Source organism: Oncorhynchus nerka, linkage group LG20 (genome assembly GCF_034236695.1).
Source record: "Oncorhynchus nerka isolate Pitt River linkage group LG20, Oner_Uvic_2.0, whole genome shotgun sequence".
NCBI lineage: Eukaryota > Metazoa > Chordata > Actinopteri > Salmoniformes > Salmonidae > Oncorhynchus > Oncorhynchus nerka.
In genome coordinates this window covers 39,072,931-39,094,820 of record NC_088415.1, presented here as the reverse complement: position 1 = coordinate 39,094,820, position 21,890 = coordinate 39,072,931, and the positions used below count along the sequence as shown (strand labels likewise).

Below are 21,890 nucleotides of genomic sequence, written 5' to 3'. Positions count from 1 at the left end.
GGCACACCAAGCCCAAAAGTTTGAGGACCCCTGAACTACAGCTACCCTTTAGTCTCCCATCCAGGGTTTTAACCAAGCCTAGTGCTGCTTAGCTATGATATTTGTCACTGTCTATTACCAATGCGCTATCTAGAGAATGATTGTTGAGAGATCTAAATAGATTCACTGTTGCTATCAAAGTCATTCATTCATTTGTAGACAAACTGGAATTAAAGCCAGACTAAGTCAGCACAGATGGAACTATCCAAGCAGAAGACACGTCTCCTTCAAATGTTGACATTTTGTTGTGTTTTCAACCAAACACAATTCAATATTACTTTTCTAATACAGTAAATAGCCTAAAGTTAAGGCCATTTTACAAACTAATGTAACATTCAAATTAGTAACACATCCATGGCCACATTTTGAGGTTATTGTAACTTTACATGACTTCTTATGTAATCATATAAAGCATGCATTTTCAAGATACAGATAACTGCCAAACTAATGGAAACACTTGAGTAAATGAAGGTAAGTGTGCTTCCTGAGTTAATTAAGCACTTAACATGCCATCATGCTTAGAGTCATGTATAAAAATGCTGGGCAGGTTATTATTTTGGCTCCCATGGCTACGCCCCCACAGCATGACAAGGGCACCATCCACAGGGCACGAGTGGTCACTGAACGGTTTGATGAGCATGAAACCTATGTAAACCATGTACCATGAGGTGTCTCAGTCACCAGATCTCAACCCAATTGAACAATTTTGGGAGATTCTGAATTGGCGCCTGAGAAAGTGTTTTCCACCACCATGAACAAAACACCAAATTACGGAATTTTCATGGAAGAATGGTGTCGCTTCCCTCCAATAGAGTTCCAGACACTTGACGAATCTCTGCCATGGTGCATTGAAGCGGTTCCGGCTCGTGGTGTCCCAACGCCCTATTAAGACACTTTATGTTGGTGTTGCCTTTGGCAGTTACCTGTAGCATGCAATGGCCAGTCACAGGTCTGTGGGGATGTTCACAATTGTTGTAATAATCTGCCAGAATCTTGGAACAGCATTGATCACTTGCGCCATGTACTTTTAATGTAATCTCAACCACAATCTAGGTCATTTGGTTCTGCTATTCGATGATAACCCAATCTGTTGTATAAATAAACAGAACATCTGACATGTGCTTTTAAATGGTTGAAAGCGTAGTGATGGACATTTGGGTGACAACTAAACCAAAAATCAGACATTGTTTTTCCATTGGAATTTGGTGGTGCTTGTAGATGGTTGAAAGCATAGTGATAACACGTTGGAAATTCCAAACTAAAACTTTTCCACCAGTCTTTTAGACTGGGTGAATAAAGGTTGTAATGTCATTGATCAACGTTATCAACCAATTATACAATTATCTGCGTTGAAATGACGTGGTGTGCCCGGCCCGGTGGGTATTGCAGTAGCCGTGTTTGTCTAAATGAATGGCACACTTGGAGAGTTGCGCTGTACAGAAGAACCTCACCCAGTGGATGCCCCTACTCAGCCCAGTAGACTATGAAACCCCTCAAGACATTTCCCTACTCCGTGGACTTCATATTCATTTTGCCTGTGCATTGGGGTCTGCCAATGAGCTTACAACTCGTCTTAAGCTGCTTCCAGTCTTCACTGGCCAGGACATCATTGTAAATTAGAATTTGTTCTGGTCCTCACCTTGATAAATAAAAGGTTACATGTAATACTTAAAATACATAACCTTAATTTACTTAAGGTTATTAAGTTTGCGTTTTTACACTGTACATCAGTGATGAGACAAATCGAGCCAATAGGTCAGTTTGTGAGAAGTAAATGAATGGGATTGTCTTGCATCAATCAAGTCAAGCAGTAAACAGTATTAAGTAACAGTCCTGCCTGCAGTTTAATTGTGATAACACTCACTGTAAGGACATCACTACAACACAAAAATGTTTCAACACAAACAACTTGTATGAAAACTAAGAAAACACAATAAACATAATAGCATTAATGTAAGTACACAATACTAAAATTGACTTTAGTCAAACAATGTTACAGAAATAAGCTGAGAATGTGTTATTACTTCCAGTTGACAGTGGTCGTTTTACCACAATCTATTTTCATATGTACCTGTGCCTCCTGTTGCAATGGAAAAAAACTAACATTATCAGAAATAACACTATAAAAACATATACATTTTCATAAATAAAATGAAACCATTCTAATAAAATAAAGCATCTATAATGAAGGCAATCTTCAAAGAAAATATATGACCATTAATTCATGCAGGCTAGATTGGTAGTCATGCCAACAAAGTCTGAAACAGAGTCAGTCCGGTTGAGCGAGAGGAAAATGGTGATCAGCATCTGATAGAATATTGTCATTAGCCCCATTTATACATGCATCCTTTGTCCTGATCTTGTCCACATTCTGATTGTGACCACATTTTTAGACAGGTGTAGATAATTAAAAGACACATTGTGATCTGATCATCCTGCCCACTTCCAGATGTAAGATATCCAGACACAATGCGCGTCTGACTAGAAGTCTAGACAGATCTGGACAGAGAAACCATTTATATAATTATTCCGCCCTCTAAAATCATTGACAGGTGGGACCATTAACTGATTAGATCAACATGTCTTACAATAAATCTATATTATTTTGAAGGAATAGCTATGAAATCATTTGTATAAAAAGGAAGGGACCAGGAAATCTGGTCACAATGCCGACACAGTGGGAAAGGGGACACCTAGACATTCGCACAACTGAATGCATTCAACCGAGATGTGTCGTACGCATTTCTCTGAATCAGAGAGGTGTGGGGGGCTGCCTTAACATTCAAGGTGCCAGGGGAGCAGTTGTTATGTTGGTGCCTTGCTCAAGGGCAGAAAAGCAGATTTTCCCACTTTGCCAGCTCAGGGATTTGAAAAAGTGACCTTTCAGTTACTGGCCCAACGCTCTTAACCTCTAGGCTACCTGCTGCCCTGGACGAATAACAGACATTTTAAAACCATATGTAGACACGTTTCTTGAAATGTTTGCACAATCAGAATGTAGACAAGATTAGGACAAAGGACCCATGTTAGCACCAGGTATAAAACAGGGATATAGAAATAGAATGAGAACTCATCTAGGGAATCGATCAGCCCAGTCCCAGTTGCATCATATGCAACCATGTTCTGATTCCACCCTATGGTTCCATAACAGGTTCCTAGCAGTATAGCTCTGGACAAATCTCCAGATACATCTCTCAACGATGATCAAATCTGGTTTAGTGCTCAAAAACCTTTTTGTGGTGGTGTTGGCTTTTGGAATGTATGGGCTCATGCCATTGATTCTGAAGGATGATGTTGGCTCTCACTCTAAACAACCGAAAAGTGGAAAACAGCTCCATAGTTACTTGATTATGTAAAAAAGAAAAATGACACAAGCATAATCAAGACGAAACACTACTACTGCCTGCCCATGTATGGGCAGCTTGTGCTTTCCCCAACATGAGACCTTCATACCCAGCCAGTCTATTAGTCCAGTCAATAATAGGCAAACTGATCGTGCGCTATGACAGAGTGGCAGGCAAGTAAATAACAAGGGTGACACAACTGCACACATCCTCTGTCACAGAAGTGACACAGTGTAATGTAATGACAGTCCTATAGTGATCTCACCCATGCAGGACAATTTGATCATTATAAGCAGTTAATCACTATAACCGCATTCACTATAAGCAGAGTGCACTATCACGTTTTTTCTACCGTCTATCTGTAGTATCATAATGAGGTGTATGTTTTCACAGTAAACCTAAACAGTCAGGATGATATCCCCTGAAACATTAGTCCATGTAGTGTGTTACACTGGGTTGACGTCGTGGTTCTGGTTGAGATTGAGGTTGTGGTTGTGCAGGGCCTGGTTGCGGTGGTGTCGGTGCAGGTGGATGGAGTTGGCCTCGGGCAGGTCAATGGGTTCGAAAGTGTTGGATACGGCGGGCATGAACTGGCGGAAGATACTGACACTGCCATGCCAGAAGGTGGGCTGGGGCAAACGGCCCGTGGGGGTCCAGGTACGGGTTGAGGGATCATAAGCTTCCACCACATCAGACAGCTCAAACGTGTTGTCATAGCCACCAGACACAAAGAGACGACCGCCCAGGGCTGCCACACTGCCTCCTACATGGACCTGAAGGAAAAAATGTGATTATCAGTTGAGATTATCATCTTAACTAAACTTGTGTTGTCTGCAATTACAGATACACATGCATTACATTTTTTGATAAGAAATACTATTGTCAAGGCTGATGGAAAAAGTGTGTCAAGCCATAAGACTTAACACCTTGAGTGTGTCACATACCTGTGTCATGGGGCTAATCTTGTCCCATCCATTCTTCTGAGGGTTATAGACGTCGACCTCTGCCGAGTCATCCCTAGAACGCAAGAATCTACAGTGAGAAATGTCACGCCTAGCCAAAATCATATAGCATTCATCCTCCTTTTGTCTGTTTGCTGATGGGCAGTTTTTTTAACATTAGAACAGAATAATTGACCTGTATGTAATACCACATTATGTAGAGTTATTTTTTTTAAAATCTCATCCAACTGTTATAAAGTTGATCCCATTGAGATTAAAAATGTTTTTTTATAAAGTTGCACATTCCTGTCCATATTCTCCTCACCTGACAAAGTATATGAGCCCATTGAGAGTGACCGTTTTGGGAGCGAAGGACCACGGAGGCAGCTCCCCACAGTTGACTAGGGACCATCGATTGGCTTCCGAATCATAGCACTGGATGGCCATGTTATCCTCCCCAGTGGTGGTCATGGAGCCAATGGCGTAAAGGCGCCCCCTGCAGGTGGTGGTGGAACAGTTGTCCATGGCGTGCAGCATGGGGGGCAGGGCCTCCCAGCAGTCCAGTGCGTGGTCGTAGCGCTCCGTGCTGTCTGGCGCCACCACATACAGCTGGCCCTTGAGGACACAGGAACTGTGGTACTCCCGGGCTTTCAGCATGGGCGACACCTCGGTCCACTCATTCACGCTGGAGTTGTAGCGCCACACGCCGTCGTAGAGTCGCGAACCGTCAGATCCTCCTAAGGACAGGAGAGAAAGGTGTCAGAGATGGAAGAGATCCACAAAAATACAAGTAGCTACAGGGCATTTGGAAAGTACTAAGACCCATTCATTTTGTCCATATTTTGTACAGCCTTGTGCTAAAATGAATTAAATAAAACATCTACACACAATACCACATGATGTCTTTAAGTCTTTAGAAAGTCTTGCAAAAATTAATTAATTAATAACTTATTTACATAAGTATTCAGACACTTTGCTATGAGACTCGAAATTGAGCTCAGGTGCATCCAGTTTCCATTGATCATCCTTGAGATGTTTCTACAACTAGGAGTCCACCTGTGGTAAATTCAATTGATTGGACATGATTTGGAAAGGCAGACACCTGTATATATAAAAAAGGTCCAACAGTTGACAGTGCATGTCAGAACAAAAACCAAGCCATGAGGTCGACGGAATTGTCCGTAGAGCTCATAGACAGGATAGTGTCGAGGCCCAGATCTGGGGAAGGGTACAAAAACAATTCTACAGCATTGAAGGTCCCCAAGAACACAGTGGCATCCATCATTCTTAAATGGAAGAAGTTTGGAACCATCAAGACTTTTCCTAGAGTCAGGGAGGTGAACAAGTCAGGGAGGTGAACAAGAACCCGATAGACACTGACAGAGCTCCAGAGTTCCTCTGTGGAGATGAGAGAACCTTCCAGAAGGACAACCATCTCTGCAGCACTCTACCAGTCAGGCCTTTATGGAAGCCACTCCATAGTAAAAAGGCACATGACAGCCCGCTTGGAGTTTGCCAAAAGGCACCTAAAGACTCTCAGACTATGAGAAACAAGATTCTCTGGTCTGATGAAACCAAGATTGACCCTGTGGCCTGAATGCCAAACGTCATATCACTACGTGACACCATCACTACAGTGAAGCATGGTGGTGGTAGCATCATGCTGTGTGGATGTTTTTCAGCGGTAGGGACTGGAAGACTAGGGGAAAGATGAACGGAGCAAAGTACAGAGAGAGATCCTTGAAGAAAACCTGCTCCAGTGCGCTCAGGACCTCAGACTGGGGCGAAGGTTCACCTTCCAACAGGACAATGACCCTAAGCACACAGCCAAGACAACACATGAATGGCTTCGGGACAAGTCTCTGAATGTCCTTGAGTGGCCCAGCCAGAGCCCGGACATGAACCCGATCAAACATCTCTGGAGAGACCTGAAAATAGCTGTGCAGCGACGCTCCCCAGCAGAGAAGAATTTGAGAAACTCCCCAAATACAGGTATGCCAAGCTTGTAGCATCATACCCAAAAAGACTTGAAGCTGTAATTGCTGCCAAAGGCACTTTAACAAAGTACTGAGTAGAGGGTCTGATGACTTATGTAAATGTAATTTCATTATTTTTTTTTTAAAATATACATTTGCAAAAATGTCAAGTCTGTTTTTGCATCGTCATTATGGAGTATTGTGTGTAGATTGATGAGAAAAACAATTTCATCAATTTTAGAACAAGGTTGTAACGTAACAAAATGTGGAAAAAGTAGTGGGGTCGGAATACTTTCCGAATGCACTGTGGTGCTTATTGAAAACCCTTTGCTGTTCTTGCAGAAATTCCCAAGAGGTCAACCTGACATGAGATCTGGGTATCTGTCACGATCGTGTGTAGACGGACCAAGGCGCAGTGTGATTGGAGTTCCACATCTTTATTATGTGAAACTTAAAACAAGAAACCAACAATGACCGTGCAGTACTGAGGTGCAACATGCACAGACTCAAAACAAGATCCCACAAAACACAGTGGGGAAATGGCTGCCTAAATATGATCCCTAATCAGACACAATGAGAAACAGCTGCCTCTGATTGGGAACCATACCAGGCCAACATAGAAATAAACAAACTAGATTTACCCACCTTAGTCACACCCTGACCTAACCAAAATAGAGAATAAAAAGGCTCTCTATGGTCAGGGCGTGACAGTATCAGCTTTATGTGGAAGTGGCCCTCCACAATATTTGCAGTTTTTTTTACATGATGATTAACTTGGAAACTGATGCTACGAGTCCACCAGACATCCCACCAGGGGTCTTTTCACAAATCCAGAACAAATTCAAGAAAGCGTACAGTATTATACAGAGCCATTATTGCATGAAACTCCGTTCCATCTCATATTTTTCAAATGACAGCAAACCTGGTTTCAAAAAACAGATAAAGCAACGCCTCATGGCACAACAATTTGACCATGATGTATACACAATACGTGTACGTATTGATATATAGGCTACGTGTGACTTATTAAAAATGTATGTAGTTCTGTCCTTGAGCTGTTCTTGTCTATTAAAGTTCTGTATTATGTCATGTTTCATGTTTTGTGTGAACCCCAGGAAGAGCAGCTGCTGCTTTCGCAACAGCTAAATGGGGAAATGCAATTTCAATAGTTTAATCAAATGCAATATCTTCTTTCAGTTTCCTGGCCATGTGCTCTACTCACATTCTGTGTCCTTATGTAGTTTCACCTTGTAGATGTAATGACAATATTGCCACAAGGGCATTGAATCAAAGGTACCCTACTAAATCAACCTGAAGAGCCCTTTCATAAAACCAGCCCATTTCCCAACCATGTGTTCTGTGCTACAGCCATTTGCTCCTTCTGATCCTGCTGCCAGCGATGGTACGTATGAGACCACTGCTAATGATTTATGACCCCTATCACTGACCAGCATTACAGGCAGCGTTAGAGGGCTTGGGATGTTTTCTCAGTGGAAACACGGTCTTTTCCTGAACCTGAAGGCCACTCGGTAATGATGATTGCCCCTCATTTAGACCTGGGTTCAAATAGCCTACTATTTAAAATCACTTCCAATATGTTATCTGTGCTTGATTGAGCTTGTCTGGCTTAACAAAACAATAGTCCCAAAATGGCAAACCCTGCATGTCTAGCACTACAGGCAGCTTCAAATACATACTCAAAGTATAATACAGATTTCAAATTGTATTTGAACCAATGATGTACACTACCGTTCAAAAGTTTGGGGTCACTTAGAAATGTAATTGTTTTTGAAAGAAAAACACAGTTTTATTCCCATAAAATAACATCAAATTGATCAGAAATACAGTGTAGACATTGTTAATGTTGTAAATGACTATTGTAGCTGGACACAGCTGATTTTTAAATGGAATATCTACATAGGCGTACATAGGCCCATTATCAGCAACCATCACTCCTGTGTTCCAAATGGCACGCTGTGTTAGCTAATCCAAGTATATCATTTTAAAACACTAATTGATCATTAGAAAACACTTTTGCAATTATTTTAGCACAGCTGTTGTCCTGATTAAAGCAATAAAATTGGCCTTCTTTAGACTAGTTGAGTATCTGGAACATCAGCATTCGTGGGTTCGATTACAGGCTCAAAAAATGGCCAGAAACAAATAACTTTCTTCTGAAACTCGTCAGTCTATTCTTGTTCTGATAAATGAAGGTTATTCCATGTGAGAAATTGCCAAGAAACAGAAGATCTCGTACAACACTGTGTACTACTCCCTTCACAGAACAGAGCAAACTGGCCCTAACTAGAGTAGAAAGAGGAGTGGGAGGCACCGGTGCCCACTCAGCAAGAGGACAAGTACATTAGAGTGTCTAGTTTGAAAAACAGACGCCTCTCACAAGTCCTCAACTGGCAGCTTCATTAAATAGTACCCGCAAAACACCCGTCTCAACGTCAAAAGTGAAGAAGCGACACCAAGATGCTGTGTTATTTTGCCCATCTTATTTATATTGGCCAGTCTGAGATATTGCTTTTTCTTTGCAACTCTGCCTAGAAGGCCAGCATCCTGGAGTCGCCTCTTCACTGTTGACGTTGAGACTGGTGTTTTGCGGAGGAGTATTTCTCTCTAATAAAGCTCTTTTGTGGGGGAAAAAACTCATTCTGATAGGCTGGGCCTGGCTCCCCACTTGAGAGCCAGGCCTACCGATGGCTGCACCCCTGCCCAGTCATGTGAAATCCATAGACTAGGGCCTAATTAATTTACTTCAATTAACTGATTTATTTTCGTTGAAAGTAGTTAAATGTTGCATATTGCGTTTATATTTCTGCTCAGTATAATTTCAAAACTATGCATTAAGGTAATCATAGTATAAATGTGGAAAAACAAATGTAGACATTAATAACTGCATTTCTATATCTTCCAAAATATTTTTTTTACAATAGTTGGGGAGTGCCAAGATGGAGGAACAGTGGCTCTAAAGAGAGTCAGTCATCTTGTGTATATATAAATATTTGATGTGAATCCAGGTCTGTCTATCAGTGATGAGCCCATGGACCACTGCTGCAGTCTTAGCAGGACACCATACCCCTCCCGCCTAGCTAACTCACCTTAACTCTCAAATATAACAAGAGTAGCTGGCTGCTGTGTTTTATTTATACTCACACTGCCTGCCTGCTATTTCATAAGATGCAAAATGGCTGGAAAGCTGCAGAGTATTCTGGTAACAGAGTGACTAAGACACCACACAGCAACTATAACCACTTATGTACACTGCAGTCCATTGTAAAGTTAAACTCAATGTAGATTATACTTTGTCACATGTAAAACTACTTATTACCCTTCATAAATCCATTATAAAGTATACCTGAATGATCAGGTATTGTCAACTTACCTGTGACATACATATCGTTGCCCAGGGCAGCTATACTGTAGCCCCCTCCCAGGTGATCAGGGAACTCAGCCAGATAGCGCCACTGTCCAGTCTGAGGGTTGTAACAGTCCACAGTGACCAGCTCATCGCAGTCCTGGTCACAGCCTCCCACCACAACCAGGATCTCAGCCAGTCCGGTTGAGGGCCGTGGCCTCATGCGCTGGCAGGGTCTGTCGTGGCGGTCGTACTCACACGACTGGAAGCTCCGGGCTTCACTCACCATTCTCAGGCAGGAGGGGGAGAGGTAGACCAGTGGGTCACTCTCCACGTGGGCGAGTAGATAAAACCGGCGCACAAAGGGTAGTCTCACCTGCTGCAGCAGCTCGGGCCAGTAGTGGAGCCGCCTCTGTAGGTCTGCTTTGATCCAGCGCACCGCAATCTGATAGGCCGTCTCCTCCTTGTCCACACACAGCGCGTCGTCCGACACAAACTCCAGCAAACGTTTCCAGGGCAACCGCTCAAAGTCCTTGCCTTTGGCCAGATCCACAATGTTCTTGAGGACAAAGCGGCGTGCGCTGACGGCTAGATCGCGGCAAGCGTAGGCCTCTGCAAAGTCCTGGATCTCCAGGCAGTTGGAGACGTCTAACCTCTGCTCAAGGAAGGCACAGCAGGCCTCTTTGACCGAGGGGAACTGGAACAGGTCGGCAGTCTTCAGCAGAAGGTCTACATTATCCTGGGTGACTGTGACTCGGCCTGTATAACAGAAGTCCACCAGCAGGCCCAGCAGTTCAGCAGACACCTCGTGAAGGACCACACGGTCCATGGCGCTCTCTCTCAATGTCCCGGCGAACATGGCCCTGAAGTAGGTGCTGGCTGCGGCCAACACGGTGCGGTGGCAGTGGAACTCCTGGCCCTCGGCGCACAGAGTGATGTCGAAGAACTTGCGCTCGGCACGGAGCTCGTGGATCCCCCGGAGAAGGTTGAAGGCGTGGGCCGTGTCGAAGAAGGGCAGCGTGGACGGCTGCGTCTGGATCACTGGCTTCTCAGATATCACTCCTCCCTCTAACCCCCCTCTGTTCATCACTCCTCCCTCCATCTCTTTGTTTGGATATCTCAAAGAGTTTGTACTCAGAAGATGAACCCAATCTGAAAAACAGAAACAGCATTAGCATTTCTCTTACAATCACTTCTAAACGGGTTCAGATTCACAGATTCACTCACTGTACCATACTCTTAATATATATCCTACAAACCAAAAACACACTAAATAAATAAGCAACACTGTAAAAATTCAACAGAGTTAGTGTTAGCAAGGCAAGCTACTTACAGAAACCGGTGGTATTTTCAACACAAATAAGAACCAGCTAAATTACAGTAAAATAAATTATGAGGAGCCCCTGCCTGATGAGACCTACTGGGCAAATTAAAACAGGAAAACAACACTGTGAAAAAAGTTGCCTGTGTTCTAGAAGGTACCACTGCAATTTGGACAGCTCCAGTGACTATGAGCAGCTCCCTGTCCGTGTTTAAGAAAGAGAGCTCTGGGTCTATAAATACACCAACAGGCAGTGTCCATTTCCACTGTGTGGGGAGGGGTGTGTGTGTGTGTGTGTGTGTGTGTGTGTGTGTGTGTGTGTGTGTGTATGAGTACACCTAATACGTTGTGGATTATCTCAACTCCCATATCTCTGTCTGCCTAACGTACATCCTCCTATCAGCCCCCCCGAAGTTAGTTGTCAAACTAGAGCCAGCCAGCCCGCCACTAGCTTGCTGACAGTCACCCTCAGACTCAAACATTGCACTTCCTGTCATAATACCCACAAATCAGCTTGTTAAAAACACAGGACAGACTAAAGCCAGGCCAAACACAAGAAATGCCTACTTGACAAAAAATAAAGTCTCACAGTTCTCTGAAAACTGTTGTAAAACTATTAAATCACCTAGCGTGCCACAGCATAAGGAGAGCTCCCTGGTTTCGCACTGAAAAGTTATAACAAGTCTGCTCTAATAAGGAGAACATCCATGACAAGGAGGGAGTCTCAAAAGAAAATGTTACAACGTTTTAGGAGCTGGTTTAAAACTGTGAGTCACTGTGTCGGTAGTGTCGCACGATTCACACATCTAAATAGAAGCCCCTGGTTTCTTACTGGAAGGTTATTTCTCGCTAATGTTGCCTTTAAATCTGTAATCTTCTAGACGTAGCCTATTTGTAAGACGATTATCAGGTCAAATTGTACAACTCATATTGGACATCGACACGGAAGTCGACTCGCCATCAATGCTATTCTACATGTTATGTCATTGGGGAACTTCAACAGCTACCAGTCATCTGAAGGCTCAGTAAAAACTTTGGGATGGATTCATGGTTATTAGAATCCAACATGATTCCAGGTGGGATTACAGGAAAACCATGCCTACTTAAATAAAATACACAGGTCTTTACAGAGATGAGCTTCATAAAGGCCTTCCGTGGCCAGAAAAAAAGAAGACGCAGTGCGTAGAACCTCAGCGGAGCACACAGCTCACATTCCACACCAGGATTCAACAATGCAGCCAGCAGTCCCCCCCCACCCACCAAGGACAGAGTGGGCCCCCTAAAGGTTAGCATACTCTACAGGGGTCTGAAACCTGCTCTAGAGTCTTCCTAGCTCTGCTCTTTAAAACTTCTGGGTAAGTGATTGTTTCAGGTTGAAAGGGATAATTGCATTTCCTTGTACTGTGCTAGGGTCTGGTTCACCAATTCCACATACGTCTATGAAGTCAATGTGTTAGGCTATAACTCCTATAGTACAGCATTATACAAGCCAGCTACTGCCTTTCTGGTCATATATTGAATTGGATATTATAGTACATTCAATTGGACAAATATCCATCCACACTACTATTCCTTCTCGCCCCCATCTTGGTGTGCAAGTAAGTTTGATAGCCTACCCAGCTAGCACATTTGGTTCCTTGGAAGTTGTGGGAACATACATTTTTGGTTTCCTATTGGTTCTGGGAACGAAGCCATACGTTTCCTGACCGGTAAAACTATTTTTTTTTTTTATATTCTGAGAACAGAAGTAAACATTTTGCTAGTTCTGAGAACGTACATTTTTAGTTTGCAGGGAGGTTCTGAGAACATTTTACTGGAAGATTTTTGAATGTTCTAAGAACAGAAATTATAGGTTATTTGAAGGTAATTCAATAATGTTCTGAGAACATGTTTCAATAAGACTTTTAATAACACTGCTAGCTTAGTTTGGGTTAACTGTTTTGAACTCCAAGCACAGATACTGTAGGACACATGGAAATGAATTTGCTTAGACAATCATGTGAATAGTTTTTTTGTGATTTTGAATCTCACTGATACCGTGTCACACCTATGATTTTCTGTTCTCTATCCCTGGAATTAGTCTGGTAAAGTAATGAAATGTCAAGAAAATAAAGTTGTTTTGTTTACGTTCTTAAAATGTGCTGAGAATGTTCAAAAGCCAAGCAACTATCCTGCACCATTCCCAGAAAGTTGCGGGAAGGTTGAATGCAAAATAAACATAGGACAACCACGCTCTCACCAAGCTCTAAGAAAGATATGGTTCTCAGAACATTATGTGCTAGCTGGGCACTCTGTAAATGTACATGAACAACACTGTTTTTTGACAAACATACATGTTAGAACTATATCTGTGGGACACATAGAGAGTAAGGTTAAGTGATTTCCAAATACCAGAGAGGGGTATTAAGCAATTTACGAGTAGTGTTTACCAACCTAGAATAGCAGAGTGAAAGCGATAGCCTTCACTCAGACCGAGGGAGAGAGCAGAGGTGGGTGGAAGGAAGGAAAGAGCAGAGGTCGGTGGACTAACTGGCTGGTATGTCAGGACCAGGAGAGGAATACAGAGAAAGTATTGTGACCATCAGGCACCATGTGACTAGAACCTACCCACCAACCCACACAGGAAGCATTTTATGTTTATTGGCAAACGTGGACGATACATGCCACCACCCTCACCACGTTTCATAACAGTAGTGGCCTGTGTGGCCAGGAACTAGGAACTTGAATCATGCTCTATAGTTAGGAAGTATGACCTCCTTGGTGAAACCCCCTAAGATAGAGTCAACACGGTCAGTCATAGTTCTCAATAAAAAGCGAGTCGTCATCTAATAAGTTGCTGGACTATTTTTCTTGGGTGGAAATGGGGAATGGCTGATGAGCTAAGCTTGGTAATATAGTGGTAATAGATGAATCTATAGGTGTCATTTTCTTCTAAATACACTTGTTCACACCAATGACTGTACAGTTGACAGTTCAAAATACCAAGAGGTAAATGTCAGACCACATGGTCACAAACAATTTGTTAAGAACATAGAAGAACAAGGCCTCACTTTCAGCCTGAAAGTCTTCTTTAGGTTATTTTTCTAGAAACATAATATGGCACACATCCTGAAGCCACAGAGTGAAACCGTAAACAAAATGTTTATAAAAAGAAAATCCTCCCCAGTGATCCTGGAATGAAGTACATTGATCTCCATGAATGTGTGCCTACAGCCAAAAGAGTCATTATGTTATGAAGTGTGGTTTCAGAAAGTCTTCGAATCCAGCTATGAAATGTTTATTTGGAAGCTAGGCCTATTCTGTGTACACGGTTGGGGTAAATCAAAACCAGACTTAACTGTTTTCCTTCTAGTGGATCCGACTTTACTATGCAGCCAAAACAACAACATATTCTGTTGGCCCCCTGCTGGTAGGCCCTGGTAAACACCAAAGAAGCAAAATCCAAAACCTAATTACTCTCAGTTCAAAACCAACACCAAAATCATGGATCCATAAAGTGCCTAGTCATCACTTAAACTGAGCTATAAATATTATTTAAAAAAGAAAGAACAGTGATTAGAAACCCAGGATACATTTGAAAAAGTACTAGCCACCAGCAGGCCAATATAAGCCTGGTCGCAGATCTGTTAGTACTCTCTAATTGCCACATCATATGATTTGGCAAGATGGCACTAACTGAGCTGGGACCAGGCTAATATTGCACCTGGTAGGTAAATGTCCATGACAACACAGATGCTGCAGGGTAGTAAAAAGTATAACTAATAACAAAATATAATTAATTAAAAAAAAACACATGAAATAAGAGAGAAGCTACAGTATATACAGGGTCTGTGCCAGAACCAAATGTACAATGTGCAGGGATACTAGAGTATTGAGGTAGATATAGGCAGGAATTAGGAGACTGGTAGCAGGAGAAATAATAATACATAGTATGGCAGCAGCATAAGTGGTGTGTGCGTGCGTGGTGAGATTGTGTATGTAAGTGTGTGGGTGATGGATTAGAATAATGTTCACAGTCAGAGTCATATCTACAGCTAATGGTTCCTCCTAAATGCACATGTACAGTACGTGCAACAAAAATACTTTAGCACAGATCAGTTCAGACTTCAGTGAACCTCTGTTTACAATGTAGTTCACCAACCCAAATCCATAGTAAAAGCCAAATCCATGCAAGTGTTTCAATTTATGATACAAAGAAATGTATCAAGACCACATTACCACAATATCATAAACCCCACGGCATTCATCTTTTTTTTCTTTCTTTCTAGCAGTAAAGACAGTAGGCCCAGAGGTATCATGCCCATAGGCGGCACAGAGGCACATGCCCAATCAGATTTGTCATGTTAAAGAAAATAAACATTAATTTCTTTATTATGACTTTTTCTCTCTATGAAATACTAGCTCCTAGTCACTTAGCAATTTTATGAAGTTGGCTTTAGCTAGCCCAGATAGGTTCCCAATCTCCCAATCTCATGACTAGCTACCAAGAAGCCATTTTAGGCTATCAATCAGGTTAGAGTAGCTAGCTTGTTAGCCTCTTTTTGAATTTGAGAGTGAAATACTTACACACTTGTCTCTAACATGTAGGCTCAACATTCACGAACAGTCCCATTACAAGTCAGAATGTTGAACAAACATCATTTAAACTTACTTTACCCGTTGTCTGATGATTTTGACTCTATCACGGTGGTAATCTGATACAAAATATCTACAGGGAAGTGTTATCAGCCCAACCGTCAGTATGCTGGTCTGTATATCGGTTTGTATTTACGGTTTTTATTTTCAACATTGATGCAATTCGCACGTGACAAACACTTGCACAATATGGCCGAGCCTAACCGAACCACAGACCGAACGTCAAACACTTCCATCTGATTGCGAGGAAGCGTGCTTCGGGTCGACTACGGTCGGTTACATTCGGCTATTGTTAACATATACTCGTTACAGACAGACATTACAGTATGTTGCTTGTAAAAATACAAGGCTATGTTTTTTAGGGCCCAATTCTTAACAGTCCCATTTTTACCACATTCTTGCCGGGATAAGCCTTTCATATGTCCCGTGCACATGCCCGCAAGTTCAGGAATGGGAGTAGGCGTGGGCCGATGTAGGTGAACATCTATTTGAATAAATCCATGGAATATACACCGTCACAAGGAAATACATTTTTGATTGGTTTTAGGCAGGTCCTAAGAAACATTATAACATTATATTTATTTTCAAAAGAATAAAATGGGATATTTTAAAATGAATTATGTTACTTGTCTGTGCCCCAAGCACATGAAATCAAAAGTTATTTTGTTCATTAAACAGACAAGACACACTTAGGCTACCCTGATCACAGTCACACACACAGCATTTAATAGTAGGCTATATTATATAATGAAATAGAACAGAGTAAAATACAAATATTTTTCCCAAACAACTTGCGTCATGGCAACGTGTGGAACCGCTGTCATATAAAAAGTGATATTTGGAAATAGAGCCCAAGGCAAGCCCATGTTCTTTGAGCCACGTTTCATCGCTTTCCTACTCTCTTAAGGACGGCAGGTAGCCTAGTGGTTCGAGTGTTGGGCTAGTAACCGAAAGGTTGCTGGATCAGATCCCTGAGCTGACAAGATAAAAATCTGTCGTTCTGCCTCTGAAGATGGCAGTTAACCCACTATTCCCTGGTAGGCTGTCATTATAAATAAGAATTTGTTCTTAACTGACTTGCCTAGTTAAATAAAGGTTAAATACATTTTAAATTATACTCTCACTCCGCTTTGTTAGGGAGCAAGCATAGGGTGTTACATTGATAGTACCTTCATCATGATACCAAAATAAAATAATATCAATCTATATTTTCAAAAGCATGCGAGTCTGGTATTCATATTTCACAACCTCTGCAGGCTTTTGGAGTTGCCTTTACGCGATCAAGTAAAATAACAGGCCTTCACTTGATTTAGACTATGTTATTCCATGGTAAATGTTTCTGATCAGTGATAGATGAGCAAACAAAAGACTAGCAATACCACCTCCCCTTATTTGCCCACTCAGAGAATTAACCAAATATACAGACAGCGATTCAGTTAAAAATCCCATTGGATTGCTTAAGACAAGTCACAGGCTTTTGGTCGGGAGAAGGCCTAGGCTACTAAACTACTGCAAGTGAAGAGCAAAATAATCCACTTGTTAAGCTACATAACATGCTGGCAAAATGTTCTGATCAGTGATAATAAATGAGCCAACTAGACAAGATGATCATGAGCAGCACTCACTTCAACTTAGGCTACAATTAGGCTATAGAAATGCTAGCTAACAAATATTCAAACAGAGAATCAGTGAAAATACAAATCTGACATTGATTGATTGATCAAGAAGAGTCCCCATGCTTGTCTCAAAGCAGCGTGAAACGGTGCTGGAATAGTTGACCACACGCAGGTAGGCTATTGCTTCAAATGTACTATAGCAATTGGATGACTTTGGGAGTTTCACTAAACAACAATTTGATGCCTTCAATTGCTATAGCCTACTTCATTCCAATATTTTCATAATTCTGTGAAATTTATTCCACACAGTAATTATTTATGGATCCATCCAGTTGTGGTTAAGAAAACAGTGCTTGGGGTGGGCTATGTGAAGAGATGGATGAAGTAACATGCCTAGCAACCATTCAGAGCTTAAGAACGTAGTACATACCAATTAAGCATTAAGGCTGCATTTCATACTAAACCGTAGGCAGAACTTTACCGCAATAATGACTAGATCGGTTGGCAGAAATAAAAGTAAAGGCTTTGTCTCCGGCAATACCTTTAATTTATAAAGAAAAGTTGACAAAAAGATGGCGGGATGCTACAGTTGGCGGAAAAACGTCTTGGTTTGAAAAGTGTAATATTGTGCACCAGGTGCAATGCGTCAAGAGATTGAAAATACAAGCGACAGAACCTACCGGCGTCGCAAAAAGTGTGGTAAACACTTTCCTGTGGATACCCTATATCCACCTCCTACCGCCAATAATAATAATACAGGTTATTCAACGTTCTGCCTTATAGAGACTATAGCATCTTTTGTAAGGTGACTTTAGTTAGACTGAAAATCCAGAGTAACCACGGTAACAGTCTGAAATTTAGGCAACTAGCTTGTCTAACTATCTCAGCTGGCATGCCTGCTGGCAAGGTTGGTAGACTTTAGAAAGGCAAGCAATAACTAAACGCAGGGGTCGTGTTAAAAGTTCAGAAATCTGCATTTTCAAAACTCAGACCTTCAAAAAACAAATGGTGTTTTAAACCATTTCTCCTGTGTTCTATATTGAAAGTCAAAAGTAAAAAATGTTTGCTTCAATAGTGATCATGGGCGTGCAACGATAGTTTTCATCACAGATAATACATTAGTAGAACACAGTCGGCTGAAAATAGCTTAATTTTCATCAGATGACAACAGATGTGCAACGCTGTTGGCTAGCAGCCACACATGAGTTTACAATGAAAAGGCAGGGTATCTTTTGCAAAAAACGATGCACATTTTTTAATGTGTATCCTAGAAAAAATGTAGCCAGCTACATTTCCTAGTATTTTGGTTGAAATCAATCTTGCATTTTACCAAAGAAATGCAGGCTACACTGAGAGAAAAGTAGCTACACATCAATCAGAGCTCTGTCTGCTGATAGAATGCCTGTTGGTGAATTCTCAGAGTGGAGAAGTGTAACTGAAACACAAAATGAGTCTGATGCCGAGCAGAAATTACAATAAGAAGAATATTGTATAAGATATTTTGTGTGTTTTATATTTTTTTGTGAGTGAAAAACGCAGAATTGTTTTAACGCGAACCCTGCTAAATGTAACGTTACTGAAAAACACTGAAATTCCTTTAAATATTTTACCCAATTTTTAGCAGAGATGCAGATATGCATATTTAGTTTCTTAAAAAAAACAGGATACAGGCATAGAATTGGGCATAATGATTATTGCTCTACATTGCAAGAAAAAGCTGTTTCGAGTGTTTGAATGAAAAATTATCAAATTTATGGACGGGGGCTACCACAGGCATTCACTTTGTGCCCCCTCCGATTTTGGGGGTGCATGTCACCCCTGAGTAGGCCTAATCCGCATTAGATTCTGTTCATTATAAACAAGGAAAACTATTAAAGATGAACAGGTATCCTACGAGTTACCCGTGTCTTTGTTTATGCGATATAACAGCATATACCACCTCCTATATCATGTAGAACTCCATTATTATTTAATGTCAGTGTACAGTCCAATCACGACGGTCTCCTTTCCATCGAGGAAAAACCTTCTTCGCAGACATAAAACATTATGTAAATACACTTACCAAATGTAACGTATTCTGGTCAACGTATGGGTTATAGTTTTAAAAGCTTTACATTTGTTTACATTTCCTATCTGAAAATAAACTTTGGTGTTGCTTCTCTTCTCCAGTTATCTGCGCCATGATTCCGCGTCGTGTGGAGAATTGGGACAGCCACAGTTTATCCATTGTATTTCCCAGATACTCTAGTGGCCGCTCTAACCATGAAAATAAATGTATTCAAAAATGGAAGGCAGGAGGCGAGATCAGGTGGGATCCTTCTAGCCAATGAGAGGGCAGAAGCATATGAACAACAGGTACAACTGTTTCCACTTGTAACCAAAGCCACATAGTGAAAATTGGCTATATCGTAAAGATGAATAAAATAAAATAAATGTACTTTTTCGTCTTCATTTAAAGTTAGGGTTAGGCATAAGGTCAGCAGCGTGATAAATGTTGGGAAGATGACTTTGTGGCTATGGTAACTAGTGACGACCAGGCACAACTCCCAAATAAAATGTCACCTCTCCTACTTATATCAGTACACTCGTAACAACCTAATCATTACGAAACGTATAATTGATCAAATAAGCCACACGTAGCAAATAAGCCATTACATGTGTTGTTCACCAAATTCGACACACATTGACCACACAAAAACTCCTCGCTTGGTGAGTGAAAATAACGAAAAACCGCCACCTGCTGGAGATGATACATTTTGGCCCCAAAATGCTCCGACTCTTCCTCTCTGGTACAGCCTCCAAATGTGCTTCTTCTTCGTCTTTTTCTTCTTCTTCGGTATAGTGACGGTCCACACAAACAAACGTTAAGGGTGCATGCTGCCACCTACTGTGCCAAAGGCCTGTGCTATCCGGGATCCTTTGAAAGTCCCTACCCCATTGAAGCTAACATTTAAAAGGATTAAGGTAAGGGTTAGGATTAGGTAATGGTTACTCTTAGGGTCAGGGTAGGGGTTAGGGTTACGTTTTAGGGTATGGACGTCCCAAGTATCAAATATTGCACTCACCCTGTGCCAAATGCTCCTCATTGGATACAGTAGTTGGCACAGTGTGACATTCACAACTTGTGGTTACATACAATGTAGCTAAAAACCTAAAACTACTGGATATATATTTTTTAATCACCATATTTATCCTTAACAATCTATTTTTTTGGTGTCATCTTCATGCTGTTGCTTGAATCTGCATCATGCAGTTATGGGCTATTCTTTCTTATTTAAATTGAGAAAATATGTTGCAAATTAAACCATATTGCAAGCATGAATTGTCAACATTTAGTTATGCTTTTGATATAAAATATAAATGTTATTTATTAGAAGCGCCCCCTCCCTCTGGAAAGGGAGGGGGCGAGAAATAGCCAAGAAACTGAATCTCGTACAACACTGTGTACTACTCCCTTCACAGAACAGTGCAAACTGGCTCTAACCAGAATAGAAAGAGTAGTGGGAGGCCCCGGTGCACAACTGAGCAAGAGGACAAGTACATTAGAGTGTCTAGTTTGAGAAACAGACACCTCACAAGTCCTCAACTGGCAGCTTCATTAAATAGTACCTGCAAAACACCATGCTCAACGTGAACAGTAAAGAGGCGACTCTGGGATGCTGGCCTTCTAGGCAGAGTTGCAAAGAAAAAGCCATATCTCAGACTGGCCAATAAAAATAAAAGATTAAAATGGGCAAAATTACACAGACACTGGACAGAGGAACTCTGCCAAGAAGGCCAGCATCCCGGAGTCGCTTCTTCACTGTTGAGACTGGTGTTTTGCAAACCCACAAATACTTAAAAACCTCTTGGTACTAGGGGGCAGTATTTTCATTTTTTTTTTTTTTTAAACGTTCCCGTTTTAAACGGGATATTTTGTAAGGAAAAGATGCTAGAATATGCATATAATTGACAGCTTTGGATAGAAAACACTCAAACGTTTCCAAAACTGTAAAGATATTGTCTGTGAGTATAACAGAACTGATGTTGCAGGCGAAAGCCTGAGAAAAATCCAATCCGGAAGTGCCCCAGGTTTTGAAAGCGCTGCGTTCCAATGACTCCCTATTCAGCTGTGAATGTACCGTCAACGAGCTTACGCTTTCTACGTATTCCCCAAGGTGTCTACAGCATTGTGACATAGTTTTACGCATTTCTGTTGAAGAATAGCCGTATGCGGCCACATTGCGGCCCTGAGAGAGATTCTCGCGTAAAATACAGAGGTAGCCATTACTCCAATCGGTCCTCCTGAAAAACGAATTGTCCCGACGGATATATTATCAAATAGATATTAGAAAAAGGATTGATTATAAACAACGTTTGCCATGTTTCTGTCGATATTATGGAACTAATTTGGAATATTCTTCGGCGTGACCGCAATTTCCGGGCGATTTCTCAGCCAAACGTGAAGAACAAATGGAGCTATTTCGCCTACAAAAATAATATTTTGGGAAAAAATGAACTTTGGCTGTCTACCTGGGAGTCTCGTGAGTGAAAACATCCAAAGTTCATCAAAGGTAAACGATTTAATTTGATTGCTTTTCTGATTTCCGTAACAAGGTTGCCTGCTGCTAGCAAGGCATAATGCTATGCTATCGATAAACTTACACAAATGCTT

General features: G+C 41.5%; 1 protein-coding gene across 2 annotated transcripts; it reads right to left on the bottom strand.

Moving 5' to 3' along the window:
- Positions 1 to 1,859: 1,859 nt before the first annotated feature.
- Positions 1,860 to 19,485, bottom strand: klhl21 (kelch-like family member 21). 2 transcript variants are annotated; one of them, XM_029622465.2, is made up of 5 exons: positions 19,299 to 19,485; positions 9,692 to 10,816; positions 4,650 to 5,061; positions 4,328 to 4,400; positions 1,860 to 4,156 (listed from the first exon to the last, which is right to left on the bottom strand). In XM_029622465.2, the coding sequence occupies exons 2-5, from the start codon at positions 10,764 to 10,766 to the stop codon at positions 3,830 to 3,832; spliced, it is 1,887 nt and encodes a 628-aa protein (XP_029478325.1). In that variant the 5' UTR covers positions 10,767 to 10,816; positions 19,299 to 19,485; the 3' UTR covers positions 1,860 to 3,829. The 2 variants fall into 2 exon arrangements, with proteins under 2 accessions (XP_029478325.1, XP_029478326.1); XM_029622466.2 differs by lacking the exon at positions 19,299 to 19,485 and adding an exon at positions 10,998 to 11,185.
- Positions 19,486 to 21,890: the final 2,405 nt, after the last annotated feature.

Coding starts and splice junctions, on each gene's coding strand:
- klhl21 (XM_029622465.2), bottom strand. CDS start 10,766: ATGGAGGGAGGAGTGATGAACAGAGGGGGGTTAGAGGGAGGAGTGATA. Junction 4,401..4,649: donor GGGCTCATATACTTTGTCAG/GTGAGGAGAATA, acceptor CTTGCGTTCTAG/GGATGACTCGGCAGAGGTCG. Junction 4,157..4,327: donor AGATTAGCCCCATGACACAG/GTATGTGACACA, acceptor TTTTTCCTTCAG/GTCCATGTAGGAGGCAGTGT.